Consider the following 19,700-nt stretch of genomic DNA (forward strand, 5'->3'; position numbering starts at 1 on the left):
GAAATACAAGCAATTACGCAGCAGGCATAGAGGCAAAATCTGCTCACAAAATTTCCATGGTAAAACAAACAATAGAAATAATGTAGTCTGAGTCACAGAACATTTTATTCTTGATTTCTATGATCCATATGATTGTCTCATAAAACTTAGTATTAGTCAAAGTTATAAATTTTAAAAATCTAATAATTTCTTTTAAAATACTAAGCAATGACTAAAAATGTATTCTATTTTTCTGTATTTCGCGGGACATTATCTAGAAATAAGCTGAATGCGGGACGTTTCGCGGGACGCTATTCAGCGCGGGACAAATAGTGAAAATGCGGGACTGTCCCGCGAAACACGGAACGTATGGTCACATTAACTAAGTGTAATATATATTCAGAGTTAAATTAACTTTGTATAATTGAAAATTTAACTGATCTGTGAATATTAGATCACTAGAAACAACAATAGAGTTACGTTTTTTGTCACTGATAGCTGGGCGCCCATTTCTCTAGCCAAACAAAAACCGTTGCGATATGGTTGAAACAGCCATAATTTCTAGTGCGATTATTTTGCGCTGTTATCGTCAAACTGCTTATACATTCTCATATAGTTGTTTAGTAATATCAAATATGCATAGCATAGCTATCAGCAAATTGTAAACCCCCAACCATTCAAATTGTCACGATTCAAGTGGTTCCCTAAGCTGATTCGATTATTTTCTGTAAACATCGACGATAAGCATTTATGTGAATTTTAAGCCGAGTATGTCTTAAACGTTCAAATGGATCTTCAATCGGATCAGTAAAAATGTTTATTATTTAACAACTGTTCTGAGAGCGAATGACCAAGTGGCAATCACCAACATAAGGGAATTTAGACGGAAATTAGACGTTTCATAGTTTTTAGTAACAAAACTTATCAATCGAAATAAACAGAACATACTCCATTCATAATATGTAGTATATAGGGGATGGTGGGGAGACTTGACCCCCCTTGTTTTACAGAGAACCAAAGTAGTTTTGTTCTAGCGTACCATATGCTAAATCATCTTGTACTGATAAAAATGTCAACATTCCATCATAATAAAAAGATATTTGGATTAAAGGTTTTGCCTCAGTATGGGGACACTTGATCCCTCGCTAGTCACCCATACAAAAATTTGGCGAAAAAATTAAAAAAATATAAACTTGTTCTCAGGCCTAATTTTTTTTGTAGATTTGACAGATTTTATGAAGGGTTGGCTCGAAAAAATATTCATTGCGTCGATATCATAGAAAGGGGATCAAATCTCCCCTATTCTAAGATTGCATGCACTGTCAAGTCCATAACAAAAATCGTTCATGAATACGCACAAGTCGGAATTTCTCCATATTTTGGAGGAAAAATGCTTCCTTTTAGAGAGGACCTTTCTACTTTTATCAAAGCAACTTCTTGGCGCGGGAACATAACAACAACAATTTACAGACTGACCACCCATTCTTGAAATAGATCAAGAATGTGTCAAGGGCACCGATACATGGCCAAATAATAGTATTACTGTTCTGATTTCTTAACAAAGGATTGATATCTTAATCGTAAAAAAATATTAACGGATTTATCCGGTAATATCATTGCATAGCCCAAGACGGCACATTGGAAATGAACAAAAAAATGTTCAAACCGTTCGTGAGTTACATCGTGACAACTCATTTTTATTCATATAGATTTTTTAAAAGGTTACGTACTGTAAATGGTAATATCATCATTTTTTTATGCTGAGTGAAGTCTTTGAATTGTTCCCAAAACAGAAGCTACGCAAAAAGCAAATGTCACAAATTGAGGTTCATACGCAGTGAACGAATGCTAACAAGTTTTAGTTGGAAAGCCTATGATCCGTCAAGTCTCTGTCTCATTCATGGTAGCTATTCCCTATAGCCAGCATATACATCACTCACAAGAAGTGGACGAGAAAAACACTATTCGTGCCGGACTCTTACCGGGATAATTGTGCCTGGAGATGTTTCGTATTAGGCTGTGTGGTGACGGCAAGCCCAACAGAGAGTATGTAAGTACCCGGCCCGGAATGATTCGGCACTTGCTTGTACTGTTCTCTTCTTACTCGCTGCTGCCGCGCCGGTGGTGATGAACCGGAGAAGCGCGCACGAAGGCCAAAAGAGCATCGTTCGCGGTGCGGCGACGTTCCCGCCGCATAGCAGACCCACTAAACTGAATTGAGCGACTCAGTCTGTATCAATGCACGGTCACGGACACAGCGAGGCTGATAGTTAATCAGTGATAGGGAAGTGAGGAGAAAAGTGCGCGAGTGACTTATTCGTGCATTTCTAATGCTGCTTTGAAACGACCGCAAGGCCAGGAATATAATAAAACACGTTACATCTGCAGCAATAGTGTGCATATCGAATCTGAAAGTTGTGGAGGAAGAATACCGAAGACAAGTGTTGTAATAATTGAACCATTCGTTTGTTTAGTGCGGTTTGGCAGTCAATATGAGATCATTTGGGCTGCTGTTATGTTTATGGTTCTTCACCAGTCAAGGCACCTTTTCCTACATTGTGGATCCAGGACCTATTGTTAAAGCGACCAAAGGTAGAAAATACTCGAATTTAATAACCGGACTGAAAAGCTTTAATAATTAAAAATTATGAGTCTTTCATTCAGTGGCAAATTTGATAAAGGAACTCATTTGACATTTAATTTAATTTAATGAGTTGAAAGGTGTCTTGTTTTATTCGATTCTCGCAAGTAGCTTGTCGGATTGCTTGTCGAAGTGAAGTTGGTATGTGCAAAGGCATTCCTAATACGGAGATAGCCGATCGAGTTAAGGTTTGACATTAAACCTTTGGAGGTTTCTAAAGGTTCTTGTTGTTCTAAGGCATGCAGCAATATATCAACGTAATTTTCCAAGCTATTATTTAGTCGAAATGCTTTCTATGTTATACGGCGCCCACATTAGTACTGTCTGTTCTTATCAGTTTACGGGGGTTTAACCTCGCCGGCCTACGAAAACAGTCATTCAGATACATGCTTCATTATGAACGATAACCTGGGCGGTGATGCACCTGTTTTATTTCGAAGCTAAAAAAGTACTACGTTGTTCTATATTCCCCGGAAGTCAGCATAACACTAGCGCAGATTTGATTATCTTTGAGAATCAAAATCACGATTCCTTGCGATAGAAAAGCTCCCATTTTGCCTCCCAGCTCAAAATGAATTTTTAATCTTTGAAAGTTACTAATATAAATGTCAACTGTTTACGCCCATCGCAGAATGAAATAATCATAAGGCCGTAACTTTTCTTTCTTTCAACTATAGTTCATCGATCGATTGATACCAAAACCTCCAAAATCGGTTGGAAGGCGGTTGAGTTATTAGTTCATACTTCCTGACCATTTTCGTGATGAAGTTGAGAATTTTTCGCGGGTGTCATTTTTGTCATTTTTTTTGCTTTGAATTACTTTTAGCTAATTAGTTAGTTGTCCGTCCCTAAAGAGACTTTTCCATAATAATATTGCTGTTGAGAAAGTGATCTTCCTCACGGTTTATCGTGGCATTGTCGAAAGAATTGTCGCAGCGTGTTGTTAAGTGAAAGTGCCACCAAAGCGGAAGGAGGGATGTGTGTTGGAGTCTTGAATTACATCTTTCTGAAGTGTTGTGAACCGGACAAATTGAAATTACTTCCGCAAGACAAGAAGCAGAATAGGAAATACAAAAATCAAGCTGCGAGCGAGTGTAGATTCCTGTTTTGGGCTTAGGTGTAAAAAAAGCTAAGTGAAATATTTATTTGCTTATTTTTGTGTTTAGTATGTTGTATAATGTATAATTCCACTGTGAAAATTCTTTGAGTCGATATTCTATAACTTTTCAACGGTTACAGTAAAGCAGATCCTGTCATACAAATTCATTATTGTGAAGTACCACGTTGGAACTTTTATCAACTATCTAAGCAAAATGTACTACATTGTGTTTGTGTACAACTTTTTTTTTTAATTTTAAGGCAAAATGAATAAGATAAAACTCATTAATTATATATATATATATATATATATTGATTTTTCTCAAAATTTCATCTCTTTTAGGCATCTCTTGTGTCTTATATTCTTACTATTTTACCACAAAAGGCGATATCCTACTTTTTCCGACAGGGAATAAACGAGAAATAGTCGTTTTATCACAGCCTGTCTGCTATAGTCAATTGAGAACTGCTCCCTTCTTTATCTCATGGTAACGAATTCATCTTATTTAAAAAAAAAAGAATGAAACATCAATTTTGTCGGAATTTTCTGTGCAAGTATGTGTGTGTGTCAAAAGTGTGCATAGTCTAATACTATGAAAAGTGATCAAATATTGAAAAATGAGAATTTTTTTTGGATCGAAGTGTGTTTAGACCGCAGCAGTAATAAATTCTTTATTATCTTTCCATACCAGGCCAGGAACGTCCTTTCTCCATGTTATAATACATATAATTGCGAATCCTCACAGAAAAAGTTGTTAATAATCCGACTCTGGATGGAGTTGCCTGCCTAAGTTTTGCTGATGTTTTTTTTAATAGTTAAAAAAGTGAAAATATGTTTCTTGTCCAGTCGTGTTTCTCCAGTAATCGTATCGGCCGGTCATCGTAATTTAAAAGTTTTGCTTTGTGCGGAGAGCAAAACGATCGGCCGGTCACCGAAATATTGCTTTACTTTGTGAAGGTGAATAAATTAAAAAGGGAAAGTTTATTTCTTGTCCAGTCGTGTTTCTCCAGTAAGCAGAGCGATCAGCCGATCATCGATATTCAGTTCTGCTTTGTGCGGAAAGCAAAACAATCGGCCGGTCACCGAAATTTTGTTCTGCATTGTGCGGGTGTGTAAATTGATCAGAAAGAGAAAAAATAGTTCGCATCCAGTTGTGTAGTGCGGTCGAAAATTGAAATAATTAGCGTTCGCTCGATTTTTTCGTTTTAAATCAAACTACACGCTATACACGGCAGACCGTTTACCAAAACGAACCCTGTCACACTCCCTACCCCATATATCCAACATCCCAGTGATTTCTCGTGGAAGTGCAGATGACTCGTCGGCTTCTATCAAAGCGAGTATCACGTCAACAATTTCCTACCTATTCCTTAATTGACCTGCATTCGGACACGGCCGGCGCTGGTATTGCTTATTTTTGGGTCACCAGTTCTTACACATTGAAGATGATGTTAGTCCCAAACTTCATCTCTTGGTTCTCTGTGTAATTACAGCTGACCTGGCAATAACGGAGTAGCAACCGTGGGCGGTCAATCATGCTCATGCTCATGCTCATACTTCCTGACCATTTTCGTGACGGTTTCAAATTTGAATCTACATAATGATCCTCCTATCGATAAACAATGCTTTTAGTTCTTATATCAAACAAGTCCAGTGGTATTATCGAGCTAACTCATCTTCACGCAAGGCGGGCCCCCACATTTGACGCATTTCATGGTTCATTCGCCACGAATTTTGTAACATTTGCATTCCCCATAGATGATAAGTTATCTTTAGAAGACTCTAACTTATTGTTATTAGCGATATAAACACGTTAAGGGGAAGAGGTCCCATAACCTACGATGTACCACGCGCCTACCTGCACTGTCCATACCAAAATGCTGATTAGCCGACGTGTGAGGTGTTGTACCTTAATAGCCAGTTTGCGAGAAGCGCGACCCCCTCTTGTATAGATGTTCTCCGATTTGTCAAAAAAAATTTAGGATTTGTTCATATATATATAAAATAAGACATTTTGCAGATTTTCAGATTTTTACATGAAAGGAAAATGGGGTAAAACAGTTCTTCAAAAATTAATGTAAAAAAATAGCGAAAATCGAAAAAAATGCAATAACTTTGGTTGTCCGTTTTTGTTCAAATTTATTTTTATTATCACTATGTGCCAAGTGGTTTACATGGTTATAAAATTGCTTACTTTCGCAGAGAAAAAAATAGTCAATTTTCCAAAGGGAATATTTTTTACTAACAGATCTAGGATAAAACACTTAACCCGTAGAGCAATAAAGCAACTAAAGAGCTAGAAATACATCTTGCACCAGAAACAACATTTACGATTTCATTGTAGTATGAGAGATTCTTTCTATTCACGTCTTCCGCAAACTAAAAAAAAATGAACGGATTCGGAGAATATGATGTTGGTCAATTTCTTTGAAGAAGCACCAATTACGCTGGGTACTGGTTTCCTATTGTAAATTGGCCAAATCGAACTATTAGTTCACAAGATATGACTATATTTCTAATTTCAATACTTATACAGGAATAATCACTTTTTTTAGCACTTACGCTCATCCGATTTGATCATTCTATTTCAATCGCTTCAATTGAAGGGCAGCCTCTTCACTCCATGTATTGGACCAATCTGGAAAACAAGGGCTTGATTTTATTATTATTTGTACTAACATTCTTCTGGGACAAGATTCTCTACATATCCCGTGCTATTTTTTTGTTTGTTTCCAATACAGAATGCGTCAAATAGCAAACAATAATATTTCCAGTGATAATGTTGTTCTTTTTCCAATCATTACGAGGTGTAGAGAATAAAAACCAAAATTTTCTAGAAAACTTTGATTGCAGCGTTCTCGTAAAAGCGCAAATATGCGCAAGCAAATCACTCACTAAAATGTAGCACTAGGGTTATATTTCAATCCCCCATGTACAGATGAGGGGACATTTGGGGACATTAGGTTTGCGGGACCATTTTATCGCAAAGTATTATGATATTATTATGATAGTATTATGATATATCCGAAGGAGTTCTTCGAGGAACTTCCGAAGGAGTTCTTGGAGGAACTTTCGAAGGAATTTCTGAAGGAACTTCCGAAGAAATTCCTGGAGGAACTTCCGAAGTAATCCCTAAAGGAACTTCCGGAAGAATTCCTGGAGGAACTCCGAAGAAATTCCCTGAGGAACTTCCGAAGGAATTCCTGGAGGAACTTCCGAAGAAATTCTTGGAGGAACTTCGGAAGGAATAACTGGAGGAACTGCCGAAGAATTTCCTGGAGGAATTTCCGAAGAAATAACTGGAGAATCTTCCGATTGAATTTCTGGAGGAACTTCTGAGGGAATTCCTGGAGGAACTCCCGAAGGAACACCTGGAGGATCTTCTGAAATAATTCCTGGTCGAACTTTCGAAGGAATTCCTGGAAGAACTTCCAAAAGAATTCCTGGAGGAACTTCCGACTGGAAGAACTTCTGTGGGGATTCCTGGAGGAACTTCCGAAGAAATTCCTAGAATAACTTCCGAAGGAACGCCTTTAGAAGGAATACGTGGAGGGAATTCCGAAATTATTTCTGAAGGAGCTTCCGAAGGAGTTCCTGGAGGAATTTCTGGAGGAATAACTGGAGGAACTTCCGAAGAAATAACTGGAGGAACTTCCGGAAGAATTCCTGGAAGAACTCCTAAGGAATTCCTGGAGGAACTCCTAAGGAATTCCTTGAGGAACTTCGGAAGAAATACGTAAAGCAACTTCTGAAGGAATTCCCGGAGGAACTTCCAAATAAATTCCTGGCGAATCTTCCGAAGAAATTCCTGCAGGAAATTCGGAAGGAATAACTGGAGGAACTCCCGAAGGAGTTCCTGAAGGAATTTCCGATGGAGTTCCTGAAGGAATTTTCGAAGTAATAACTGGAGGAACTTCCGAAGGAATTCCTGGAGGAACTTCCGAGAGAATTCCTGGAGGAACTTCCGCAGGAATAACTGGAAGAACTGAAGGAACTTTTGAAGAATTTCCTGACGGAACTTTAAAAGGAACTACTGGAGTATTTTCCAAAGAAATTACTGGAGGAACTTCCAAAGAAATTCCTGGATGAACTTCCGGAAGAATTCCTGGAGGAGCTCCGAGCGAATTGTTTGAGGATCTGCGGAAAGAATACGTGGAGGAACTTCCGAAGGAATACGTGGAGGACATTCCGAAGGAATTTCTGGAGGAACTTTCGAAGGAATTCCTGAAGTAACTTGTTGATTGTGTCGAGAATATCCGGAGGAAATCATTAGGTATTTTATGAACGAATTCCTGGAAGAATTTGTGGAGGAAATCTTGGGCAATTCTCCGGAGGAATTCCTGAAGAAATATCCTTGGAAACCACTATAGAATTTTTGAGAGGAATTTCTAGGAGTATTTTCAAAGGATTTGTTGAGGAATTGCCTGATGAACTTTTGATCAAATTTCCGGAGGAACTTCTGAGGAAATTTCCAGAGGTATTTTAAACGAAGAAATTTCTGGGGATATTTTCGGAGAAATTCATGGAGAAATTTCGGAAAAATTTCTGGGCGGGTCTCCGGAGGATTCCTACGAGAATTATCAGGCGAAGTTTCGTGAGTAGCTTCTTAGAGAATTTTAATTTTGAAAGCATGAAATACGGAAAACCGAGTTATCTAAAAAAATATGTTTATAGGTGGTTCTTATGTTAACGTGTGATAGAAGAAAAATCAATAAATTGTCAATGATATGGAAATGCTAATATCATCTTCCAAACTTGGACGTACATGTTCATGATAGAATTAGAGGCGAAAGTATAGAATTGATAGTTCCGTTAGGATACGGCAGGCATGAAGAATGTTTTTATAGAAGTCGATTTGAAAGCGAGCGAAGGGCAATATTTGATGGCACATATTACACGACCTTCCTTCTGCCAAGCTCCCGTATGAAGGGGGAGGGAAGAATATCAGTGTGGAAGCTGATATATCTTCACTGGCTCAGCTCAGAAAACCAAATCATTTGAACCTGCAGACTCACCGATATATGGTGTTTTCGATTCATCAAATACTACATTCCTGGCAATTTCAATTTTCTTCAAAGCGCCATTCCATAGCCTATAGCCATTATTCGCGTAGCCCACGAATATCAATCTTTTAGATTTGGAATTTAATTATGTTCTCTTTTCTTTTGGAATGAGTTTGTATGCTGTACATCCAAAAACTCTAAGATTTTTTAAGTTTGGGAGTTTTCCAAACCATTTTTTATATGGCGTCCTATTTTCTTGTAATGCTACCGTAGGGGACCTGTTTGTAAGGTATGTCGCTACATAAACAGCCTCTCCCCACATTTTCTTAGGTAACCCACTATCATGTAGCATTGCGCGTACTTTTTCCATCAATGTTCTATTGAAACGCTCGCTTACTCCATTTTGCTGAGGAGTATACGGTACCGTATATATCATCTGAATTCCTTTACTTTTACAGTAATTCTGGAACTCTCTATTCTGATATTCCCCACCGTTATCTGTACGAAATTTAGACAGTTTCTGACCGAAATGTGCTGTACTAAATTCGTAATATTCCTTAAATTTTTCGAAGACTTCATTCTTTGATTTCAGAAGATAAACCACGGCGAAGTGCGTAAAGTCATCGATAAATGTTACCAAATAACGATAACCATCATGAGTTGCTACCTCCATAGATCCACAAACATCGGAATGAACTAGTTCCAATGGTCTAGTAGACCTTGGCAACTGCAAACTATTAAACTTGTTGCTAACTTGCTTCCCCGCAAGGCAACTTTCGCAAACATCTGGCAAACTGCCAACACTTTCTTCACCACAGTCGATACCTTCAACCATGCCATTTCTTACTAATTTCAGCATATTACTTTTGCCTAAATGTCCCAATCGTTTATGCCACGTTTCGACATTTATCTGGTCCTTTCCTACTAATGCTGAGGTTACATTGCCCTTCAATTCCAGTTGCAAATAATAAAGACCATTCTCCATTATTCCATGGGCGATAACCTCCCCACCATCATGGATTACGACATCCTCATACATAAAAGTAACTTTCTTTCCCATAGAATTTACCCTTCTAACTGAAAGGAGATTCACATCTAGCTCCGGAATAAAAAGCACATTATAGAATTCGAGTTTCTTTATTTTGTTTTCTCCGACAACACTGCTCACTCGTACCTTACCTCTCTTCGTACCCCAAAGAGTTGTTCCTGATTTAGCAGTTGCAATGACGACTGGCTTCTCCAATTCTTCCACATCTTACAGCATTCGCTCGTCATTCACCATGTGGTCGCTGGCTCCTGAATCGACCACAAATCTCACTTTCCGTGATGTTTCACCGTTGCCGCTGGTTTGAGTCATCAGTGCATGATGGCAACTCAGGTTCTTTCCTGCCATCAGGGATGTTGACATGGTTGTTGACCATTCCATTGTCCTTTCTTCTTCTTCAACGGGCATTTGTTTTTGTAATGGCCAGTTTCTCCACAGCCAAAGCAAACGTTCACGTGCTTTTTGTTCGACATCAGTGCGACGTCATCGAACCCTCTGATCCGCCTTCCACCCATTGTTTCACCATCGATCATTTCTGCATCCAAATACATGCGTTTTATCTCGCCTAATGGTTTACGACACAACTCATCGTTTGGTAGCACAGTCAATGCACCCTCGACATGCTTAAATCGGTTTGGCATCGCAATAATTAGAGCATGGATCTTCTCCGCTGGCGTTAGTCCAGCTCGCATTCTTTCCAGCTCTCGAATGATCAGATCGTATTCATCAAACAAACGCTGAAGGCTATCAAAACTTTTATGTTTGAGATTGAATAGACGATCTCGCATCGTGATCATTGCTCCAGTTCCAACTTTCTGGTATGTGCTGACCAACACATCCATCACTTGCTTCGCATAATCTAGGCCAATCAATTGATTTAAAACCTGATTATTCACCATCAGCACTATTTCGTCTAAAGCGTCCATATCTTCTTCCATCCGTTTATATATTTTTTCTTTCCTCGCTGCTTCTTCTTCGGGTTTCGCTCCCGGCACCGGGTGGGCATATTCTTCTTCCACGGGAGTCCTCAACAGCGTATGCACCAGACGCATCTTATTGAGATGGTGCTCAATCCGCCATTTCCAAGCAGGGAAATTCGCTTCGTTCCCGTCGAATACGCACGAACGGTCTCCACGATAGAGCGCCGCAACGGACGACGGCCCTCGCTCAAGAGGAATGCGTTCCGTCTTGTTGTTCACTACTGGTTGACCACCAGCTAGTTCCCCATCGGTAACCCCGAGGGCAATATCTTCCTTCTTACCAGGCATCTTCTTCAACTAATCGCTTTAGAATAACTTCACTTGACTCGACTTTCTACCAGTTAACCACTGGGCCCATAACCTATTAGAATATCAAACACGATTTTCTGTTGGTTCTCAGAGTATATTGTTCATTAGTTTCCATCGTCATATTACATTAACAAGTTATTCTACATTATTGATATTTAAACATAATTCATAATTCAACTAGTATATTCCAGTGACTCTGGCAACACTTCTACCAATTCTGGTTTGTTTTGATTAGTCATAAACATTTGTAGTGCAATCCAATATTGGTAGTGATGTTGCATGCAAGTCCATGGTGGGGATAATATTCTGACGTTTATTTGACAAGACGTCATTCAGTCTGACATCCACACAGAAAAAATAAAGAACCTAAAAAAAAAAGTTTAAAGAACTCAACTTTGAGTACGAGGTTCAAATTTTTAACTCAATATTAGGTAGTTTTCTCACTCCCTCTTATGAATGTTATTATAAACAAAGAGAGCTGCATCGACCCAACGTGTGCTGTTCCGTGGAAGAAGCCAAATTTGAGTTGTTTTCACCATAGTCTCGAGTGAGTGAAAATAACATAAATTTGAGTTGGTGAAACTTCATAGTGGGTGAAAATTCAACACGGGAGTAAAGGCAAAGTACTCACCGGATTTTTTCGCATTTTACTTATTTTTGGCTTCTTCCACGCAAGGTCGGATTTGAGTGAAAGGAACCGTCAAGTGAGTTGTTTCGCAGTTCCGTGCAAATTGTTTGTTGTGATCGCATATTCCGCGACGATCGCGATCACCTCGCGAAATGTTTTTAATTAATCCGCCGGGATTTTCGCGTATTTTAACAGTTTTAAGCTTTGAAATGGTTTATAAAACTTTATATTTGGAGAAAATTTGACTTCATAACATACATTTCAAAGTAAGGAACGAATTTTTATTTTTATCAGCTTTTTTCACTTCGCCAGCCCATATCTTTCGACAGAATAAACATAGCTGTTTGGGAGCTGGTCCTCTACCTCCGAAATGGACTGTATAATTTGGCGGTTTTCCAAAGGGGATTCTTGGGGCTGAGGTGAACACAATCTTGGGCGGCCAATTGGGATTCTATTCGTGGGCTTTGGGTTGGTTTCCTCGGACTTTTGGTCCAAATTCAACACGTCTTTTACACAGTTACATATTTATTTGCTTAAGGTCCACAGCACATTACACATCACACTACATTGGCTTATTAAACAACACTTTATTTAACAGAAACTACATTTATTTTACTTAAACACTAAACATATATTTTGGATACAATTCCTCGGTAATTTGGACCCTGTCCGAACCGTTCATTGGCTAGTAGTAGACTAATCAATTTTGGAATGGCACCGTTACTGAGAAAAACCTTCTTTTGGGAGATGGGTGGTTACGCACAACCACCAGCCGCATATTTCGCCAAGGGGTGCATCGATGAACTTGCCTGTTTGATGCTCAAACAATAGCGCTTCTATATTTTCCGATTCTCTTATCTAGGGTATATACTTTCATATGATATATAAATTAGACAAATTGGAGATAGTAAATTTTTCGATTAATGGCCACTCCTTTCCCCATAGTGCACAGTTATTAGCTGCGAGGTTTCTAAGCCATGTTTCAATTTTTGCATTTGTATACCATGAGGCTAACACGATGATACTTTTATGCCCAGGAAAGTCGAGACAATTTCCAATTCGAAAGTGTATCAATTTACAGTGAATCTCACTGGAAAAGTTGAAAAATCATAAAAATACAACACAACAATTTTGAAGCAAACTATCCAGATCACAAGAACAAATCACAATAACAGATCTCCGCATATTCTGTTCAATAGTTGACCAAAAAATCAAATCGAAGAAGGGCGGTTAAAGCTAAGGGTTTACCCCATTTCCTATATTCTTACATTTTGGCAAATATTTTACTTTATATATAAGAAGAAACCTTGAAAGTTTAGCCAAATCGTGAAACATCAATACAAGTAGGGCCGTGATTCTCGCGAACTAGCTTTTAAACAAACTATCCAAAAGTAAAGCTGTTTAGTAGACTGGCCCAGGAAACAAAAAGTTGTCTTATTCCACGGGGCACCCCCCAGGATTGTGTCTTTGGGTGAGAAAATCAATCTTTGAAAATTTCAACTCAATCGCTTGTTGCATAAGGTGGCGCATTTGATTTGAAGTTTGTATGGGGATTTCAGCCAAAATGTATAGGAAAATACACCTCCGTCACTCATTCGATCTGGAAATTGGTTCTGATTGCTCGATTGACCTCAGAATTGCAAAAACGGCAGTTGGTGTGCTACAGAACAATTTCACAGAACATTGTATGATGATTAAATGAACTTTTATATAGGTTTCGGCTGATACGATCCGATCAATAAATCCAAAAATACACAATTCAGCTCCTAATAAATCAGCCGAAAACTATATAAAAGTTCATTTAATCATCATACAATGTTCTGTGAAATTGTTCTGTAGCATACCAACTGCCGTTTTTGCAATTCTGAGGTCAATCGAGCAATCAGAACCAATTTCTAGATTGAATGAGTGACGGAGGTGTATTTTCCTATACATTTTGGCTGAAATCTCCATACAAACTTCAATTCAAATGCGCCAGCTCATGCAACAAGCGATTGAGCTGAAATTTTCAGAGATTGATTTTCTCACCCAAAGACACAATTTTGGGGGGTGCCCCGTGGAATTCGACAACATTTTCTTCTCCCCATACTAAGCTGGGCCAGTCTACTGTTTAGTTTCTATTTTGACCCTTACTTCGGAAGTGTCTACAATTTCACTTTGTATGCGTTACGCAGGCGTGTTACGCACTTATCTAACAATAAATCTCTTAAATTATGAAATAAAATATATGGTATTTGAAACAAATTTATTTAGAAGCAGCATATATTATATTATTCATACCTGTCAGTGTTGCCAAAACTGTCAAATGCTAATGTTTGTTTGATTATTTTTTCAAATATGTATTGTTCTGAAAACGTTGACTGTTAAAATCAGAATCTCGAAAAAAAAAATTCAAATCAATCATTTATTTCATTTGGATCAAATGGTTTAGCTGTTTACCAAATTTCTCAAACTGTTGAAATAAAATTAAAAATTGTTGGAATCCCATTTTTTTCACTCTGTGTAGGATCGCTTCTCTGACCGGCATCGATATCGTTTGATAGTACTACATGGTTTTGGAAATAGCTTTCCAAAATCTTGTCCAGGCTAGAGGCCTTGATAAGAAAAACGCGGATAGAAAATGTAACTCTGCCAACACTGCAGTCAATCTTCTTGATTAAAGAACAACAGATGAAAAGGAAGAAATTGTTTATCCAGGTAATATTCTACATACCGCTATTAAATGTTTTCATATCACATGATAATAGAATTCAATAAACAAAGCAATTGCTTTTCATAATCTATCATTGATTTAAAATATATTATTGATAACAAATGTAAAATGCATTCAAAATTTGTTCATTCATAAATGGTTTTAAATCGAATTTAGCCATTGTCAGTATTTGAGCCGATATTTTGGCTGATTGGCAGGTCTCTTGCTTGATTGGCTGCTGTTTTTTGACGGTTCCATTGGCGGCACATGCCAATCCGCGTTTCTCTTATCAAGGCCTCTAGTCCATGCTAAGCCATACGAAAGTGCAAAGGCAACCCAGCTTGCGCTGTTGAATGCATTCATCACAACCAGTGTCACTAATGAAACGTACATCTGTTTGTTGATACATAAAAAAGTTAATAGTGGAAGTAAATGGAAGAATAATAGTCTTTTAACCTTTTAACCATTTGAAAGTTGGTGGCTAGATTGGAAAAAAATAAAACGGTTTGATTTTGGTTTGAGTTGTCGGGGTGGAGTCAAGGTTTGCCGAACATGTTCGAGCATTTGTAGTGAAGTCGCACAAACCCCCATACTAAACGAGGGGTGGAGTCAATGTTCGTCAAACTGCTTGACCGTGTGTACGTACCATTACACACGTTCAAACAAAGCAGCAACCGCAGCGTTTTCTAGGGGGCGGAGTCAATGTTCGTCAAACTGCTTGACTGGTGTGTACGCTGCATAATGCACAGTATCGAATATCTCGCCTTTTTCGTTCGATCGTTAGTTGCCATAGTAGCAACCTACTTAATTTAATGTTGTTTAGATGCATCATATTCAAATAAAACTGTATCACTTTCCGTTTTATTCTCGTATCAGTATGCATGTCTTTTGTTCTTCCTCTCCCGAACCAGATCCTGACTCTGCCAGTTCTCGAACATTGATAGCGTCCAACGTAAACCGAACTGATTGCTTGACAGGCCAGAGGTATCCTCTGAGTACGGGGTCACTCTGTTGAGGATGATCCTCTCCAGCAACTTGTCAATTTGCCAGGTTGGTCTGTACGCCGAGGGGTTGCGCGGTGGCTTCCCGGCCTTTGGTAGCATCAACTTCTGCCTTTTCCATCTATAGGGAAAACTAAAAGTGGGCTTCGTGGCCATGCGGTTAGCGACATCAATCGTCTAGACGAATGTGCTATGGAGTGTGGGTTCGATTCCCGCCCTGGTAAGGCGGAAACTTTTCGTGATCGAAAAATTCTCCAATGGTCCACTGGGTGTTATGTGTCCTGTCCGTTGTCTCATGCTAGATGTTAAGTGTTCAGTCTGTACGACCTCTGATCGAAGACGGTATTCCTGTCTTTTTATAAAGTCATTGAGGAATCTCTGCATATCTAGCCGAAACATGTTCTAGTTAGTTGCCTTGAGAGCGGTGTTTGGAACTCCATCAGGCCGTGGAGCTTTGTTTGATTCCAGGGAATTTACCAGTAACGAGTTTGCGAGTAACTCTTCGTTCGTCACCTTAGCCACCATTCCGGCCGTCCCGAAAACGCCGTATGGTGCATCAGGCCAGACATATTCGGGGACCGCTCGCGGAGTGAAGAGCCCCCTCTAGTCTTGGCCAGCACAATCTTGTAGGTGTCACCCCACGTATTTGCGTTGGCTCCCTCGCACAGGTTGTCGAAACACGCTCTCTTGCTGCGCTTAATGGCCTTGTTGGGGGTCAATTTCGTAGCACGAAACACTTCACGGCGCTCTACTCTTGCCTCCTCGGTGCGGGCACGTTGCATCCTTCGTCTACTAGCCTTGAGGCAAGCTGATCGAAGAGCTGCAATCTCGACACTCCACCAATTTACCAGCTATACCAGGCGTCTGCACAGTGTCAAAATCCAGTTTGGTTAGGTTCTCGCTCTTGGCATATTCGTCATTGAAAATGGCTTCTCGAGTTGGTCTGGTCAAATGAAATGCTTGCTTGCTCAGGAGCAAAATAAACTCAGCTCAGCGTTTCCCACGACGATTCTGGAGCTTAAATCGACGCAACTGCCGCTACTAGACAATTCGGCACCAACATTTCAAAAGGGTACAACTTCTAAATAGAAATAGATTGAATGTATCTGAGGGCAAGAAGACTAAAATATAAGAGACCTTTTTGAACGATTTTGCTGTACGACCTCCAGACTGCCAGTGAGAGCAATGACCCATTCTCACCCCCAGACCCATTGTCATCCCCGATGGCGGCATGTTAGTGTCATGTGAAAAGATTTGGATTAACAAAACACCCATGTATCTTGGTAATCAGCATTCAAATGCTCACATAATCACATCACTATAATTATTGTTACAACTCAGATTAGAAGATTACACCATTTCCGCTTTTCCGACATGTCCATTTAAACCTTTGACGCTTCGCTGGAACAACCATTGACACAGTTATTTCATTCGTGACAAGCAAACACGACTAGACACCGCTAATTACTCTGTACGTTCCTACATATGTTCACTTAACTCATTCCAGGTGCATTGTGGCCAAAACCAAAAACCCAAACCGTTAGCCAGCGATACTCGGTGATCAAGCGGCCAACGTTCCATTTCCAGGTCAATTAGCTTGATGGTCATGCACGAAAAACATGTTTATCTTACATCTCTTCCAAATCAGGTTGTCAATCAAACGTGCGATATTCTAACCAAAGCCGTCGATCGCTACCAGAATATTGTGCTAAATGTCGGCAACGATTCCCGGCGATCACTGTTTAGCGCCAGCGGGACGAATAAAATTATCTCCAGACGATCATGGCGTTCGGATATGAACTTCAACGTAAGTAAAAGACAAATCGATATTCAGTTGACGATAGTATTATGTTCATAGTCATGTTACACTTTCAGGATTATTTAGAAGAAGTGACTCTGAACCTCAAGGCACCATGCGAAAAACTACCGTACTTAGGAATGGATGAATCTTGTATGATGATATGATCAACCGCGTTAAACATGTTTTACGATATTAATTTCGTTGATTTTCAGATAACATTGTGATTAGCGAAACACGGGCCACAATTGAGTCGTTTTCTGTTTGGGGCATGCTGAGGGGCTTGGAATCGTTTTCGCAGTTGGCAGTACTTTCAAACGATGGAAGTATGGTAAGTACGGCCTACATGTAATCAATAACCAGAATGTTCGACAGTTTTCATAAACTTTTATCTCTGCTATTTGAACATCCTTCATAGGAGATTTTTAATCTGACGCGGTCTCTGGTTGTAAATTTGCTAGCAAAAAATATAAAGCCACTCCACTTGTATGCAATCCCATATAAAAGTGATAGCTTTATAATTATTTTTATCGAAAACGGGCGTAACTTCCAATAATTGAAAGCTGAGATCATTTTGAGCTGGAAGGCAGAATTGTAACACATCTAGTAACTAGGTATCGAAATATTAAGTCTTTAACATGACCATTTCGTAAGAAAATCGGCACTGGCGTTATATTCGTTGCTGGAAGTGTAATATTTATTTGACATCAATGTTAGTGCTAGAATTTTCAGGATAATCTATCGAATGTTTATTTAAAAAAAAATAGACAAAAATGTCCGATGAATGGATCACTAAATAAAAATAATATGATAAAATATACATTACAGCTCTATGTCAATCTGACAATCATTACGGACAATCCCCGATTTTCCCACCGAGGACTTCTGGTCGATACTTCACGTCATTTTATTTCCGTCTGTACGTTGATCAAAATCCTCGATGGAATGGCATACAACAAACTGAATGTTTTTCATTGGCACATTGTCGACGACCATAGTTTTCCCTACCAGAGCAAGGCGTATCCCGAGTTGAGCGAGCAAGGTGCCTATCACCCCTCGATGATCTACACACCACAGGACGTACAGAATATCATCGAAGAGGCTCGCATTAGGGGCATTCGGGTCGTATCGGAATTCGATACTCCCGGTCATACCCGATCTTGGGGTGTTTCCCATCCAGAACTGCTGACCGCATGTCAGGCACAGTATCAGGGCAAACTTGGTCCAATTGATCCGACCAAGGAATCGACGTACACTTTCTTGTTCAAGCTGTTCCAGGAGGTTGTTGAGGTATTCCCAGACCAGTTCGTTCACCTTGGCGGTGATGAAGTTGGATTTGAATGCTGGGCCAGCAACCCTGACGTGATGGAGTACATGAAGCAAAATAGGCTCTACTCATTTGAAATGTTGGAGGAGAAATTCATTCAGCGCATTGTCGATCAGATCGATGTGCTGAACAGGAGTTCCCTTGTCTGGCAAGAAGTCTATGTCAACGGAGTGCGCTTACCGGATGGAACTGTCGTACATGTTTGGACAGGGAACCGTCAGGATCTTCTAAACAGGGTTTGTATGTAAATTATGGTAAACAAGTAAGATATTAATATATCTTTACAAATTTCAGATTACCAGTGATGGCCTACCCGCACTGCTCTCATCATGTTGGTATTTAGATCATTTGAACACTGGAGGAGACTGGCGAAAATTCTACAATTGTGACCCACATGACTTCGTTGGAACCCAGAAACAAAAGGATCTGGTTTTAGGTGGTGAGGCGTGTATGTGGGCTGAGGTTGTTGACGATAACAACATTCTACAACGGATCTTCCCGCGAGTTTCTGCCACGGCCGAAAAACTCTGGTCACAAGTAGATGTTACCAATATCGATGATGCTGCCCGGCGCTTGGAAGAGCATACATGTCGTATGAATTTACGCGGCATACCGGCTCAACCTCCCAATGGACCTGGGTTGTGCTTGTGAGGTTTCGTGAAAAGGTGATTTACAAAAAAAATACACTTCATGGTGAATTATAAAACGTAATATTCTCTTAGTCTACCTTATTGTACGAACGCCAATTACTAGTCGCAGAACTATTTTACTTTCAAACGCAGAATATCACAGGTACGTAGGATTGTTGGGATTATAACTCTTAGATAGCCTAAATGGTAACGGCACGCCATTACCAAGCCTGGGTTCAATTCCCAATCCGGTCGGGGGGATCTTTCGGGTTGTAAGATTTCTCAACCTACCTTGTATCATTAATGTGGCATTATAAAAATTGACACATTTGGTTGGCATTTAAATGATGAGATCTTTCATATAATGTATGGACCATCGAGATAGGGAGAGATCTCAAGTAAAGGGCACTGCACGAACGAATCTCTTTCCCTTTCGTTCTTCACGAAAGTTAGAAAACATCAAAATATTCATCGCGGATTGCGGATATTCAAATGATTCGCAAATATTCTATTCAAGCAAAGGTTTCGTAATCGCCAAACTTAACGGGATCTTCGTGTGTAGCTGCTAA

The 19,700-nt window shown here is 39.5% G+C and overlaps 1 protein-coding gene across 1 annotated transcript; it reads left to right on the forward strand.

The window, feature by feature from the left end:
* The first annotated feature begins 2,100 nt into the window (after positions 1–2,100).
* On the forward strand, positions 2,101–19,213 carry LOC134212111 (beta-hexosaminidase subunit beta-like). The gene is made up of 7 exons (XM_062689662.1): positions 2,101–2,571; positions 16,885–16,964; positions 17,026–17,184; positions 17,253–17,328; positions 17,391–17,506; positions 18,004–18,738; positions 18,797–19,213. Exons 1-7 carry the CDS (start codon positions 2,472–2,474, stop codon positions 19,151–19,153), a joined length of 1,623 nt encoding a protein of 540 aa, XP_062545646.1. The 5' UTR covers positions 2,101–2,471; the 3' UTR covers positions 19,154–19,213.
* The last annotated feature ends 487 nt before the right edge of the window (positions 19,214–19,700 follow it).

Source organism: Armigeres subalbatus, chromosome 2 (assembly GCF_024139115.2).
Source record: "Armigeres subalbatus isolate Guangzhou_Male chromosome 2, GZ_Asu_2, whole genome shotgun sequence".
Classification (NCBI taxonomy): Eukaryota; Metazoa; Arthropoda; class Insecta; order Diptera; family Culicidae; genus Armigeres; species Armigeres subalbatus.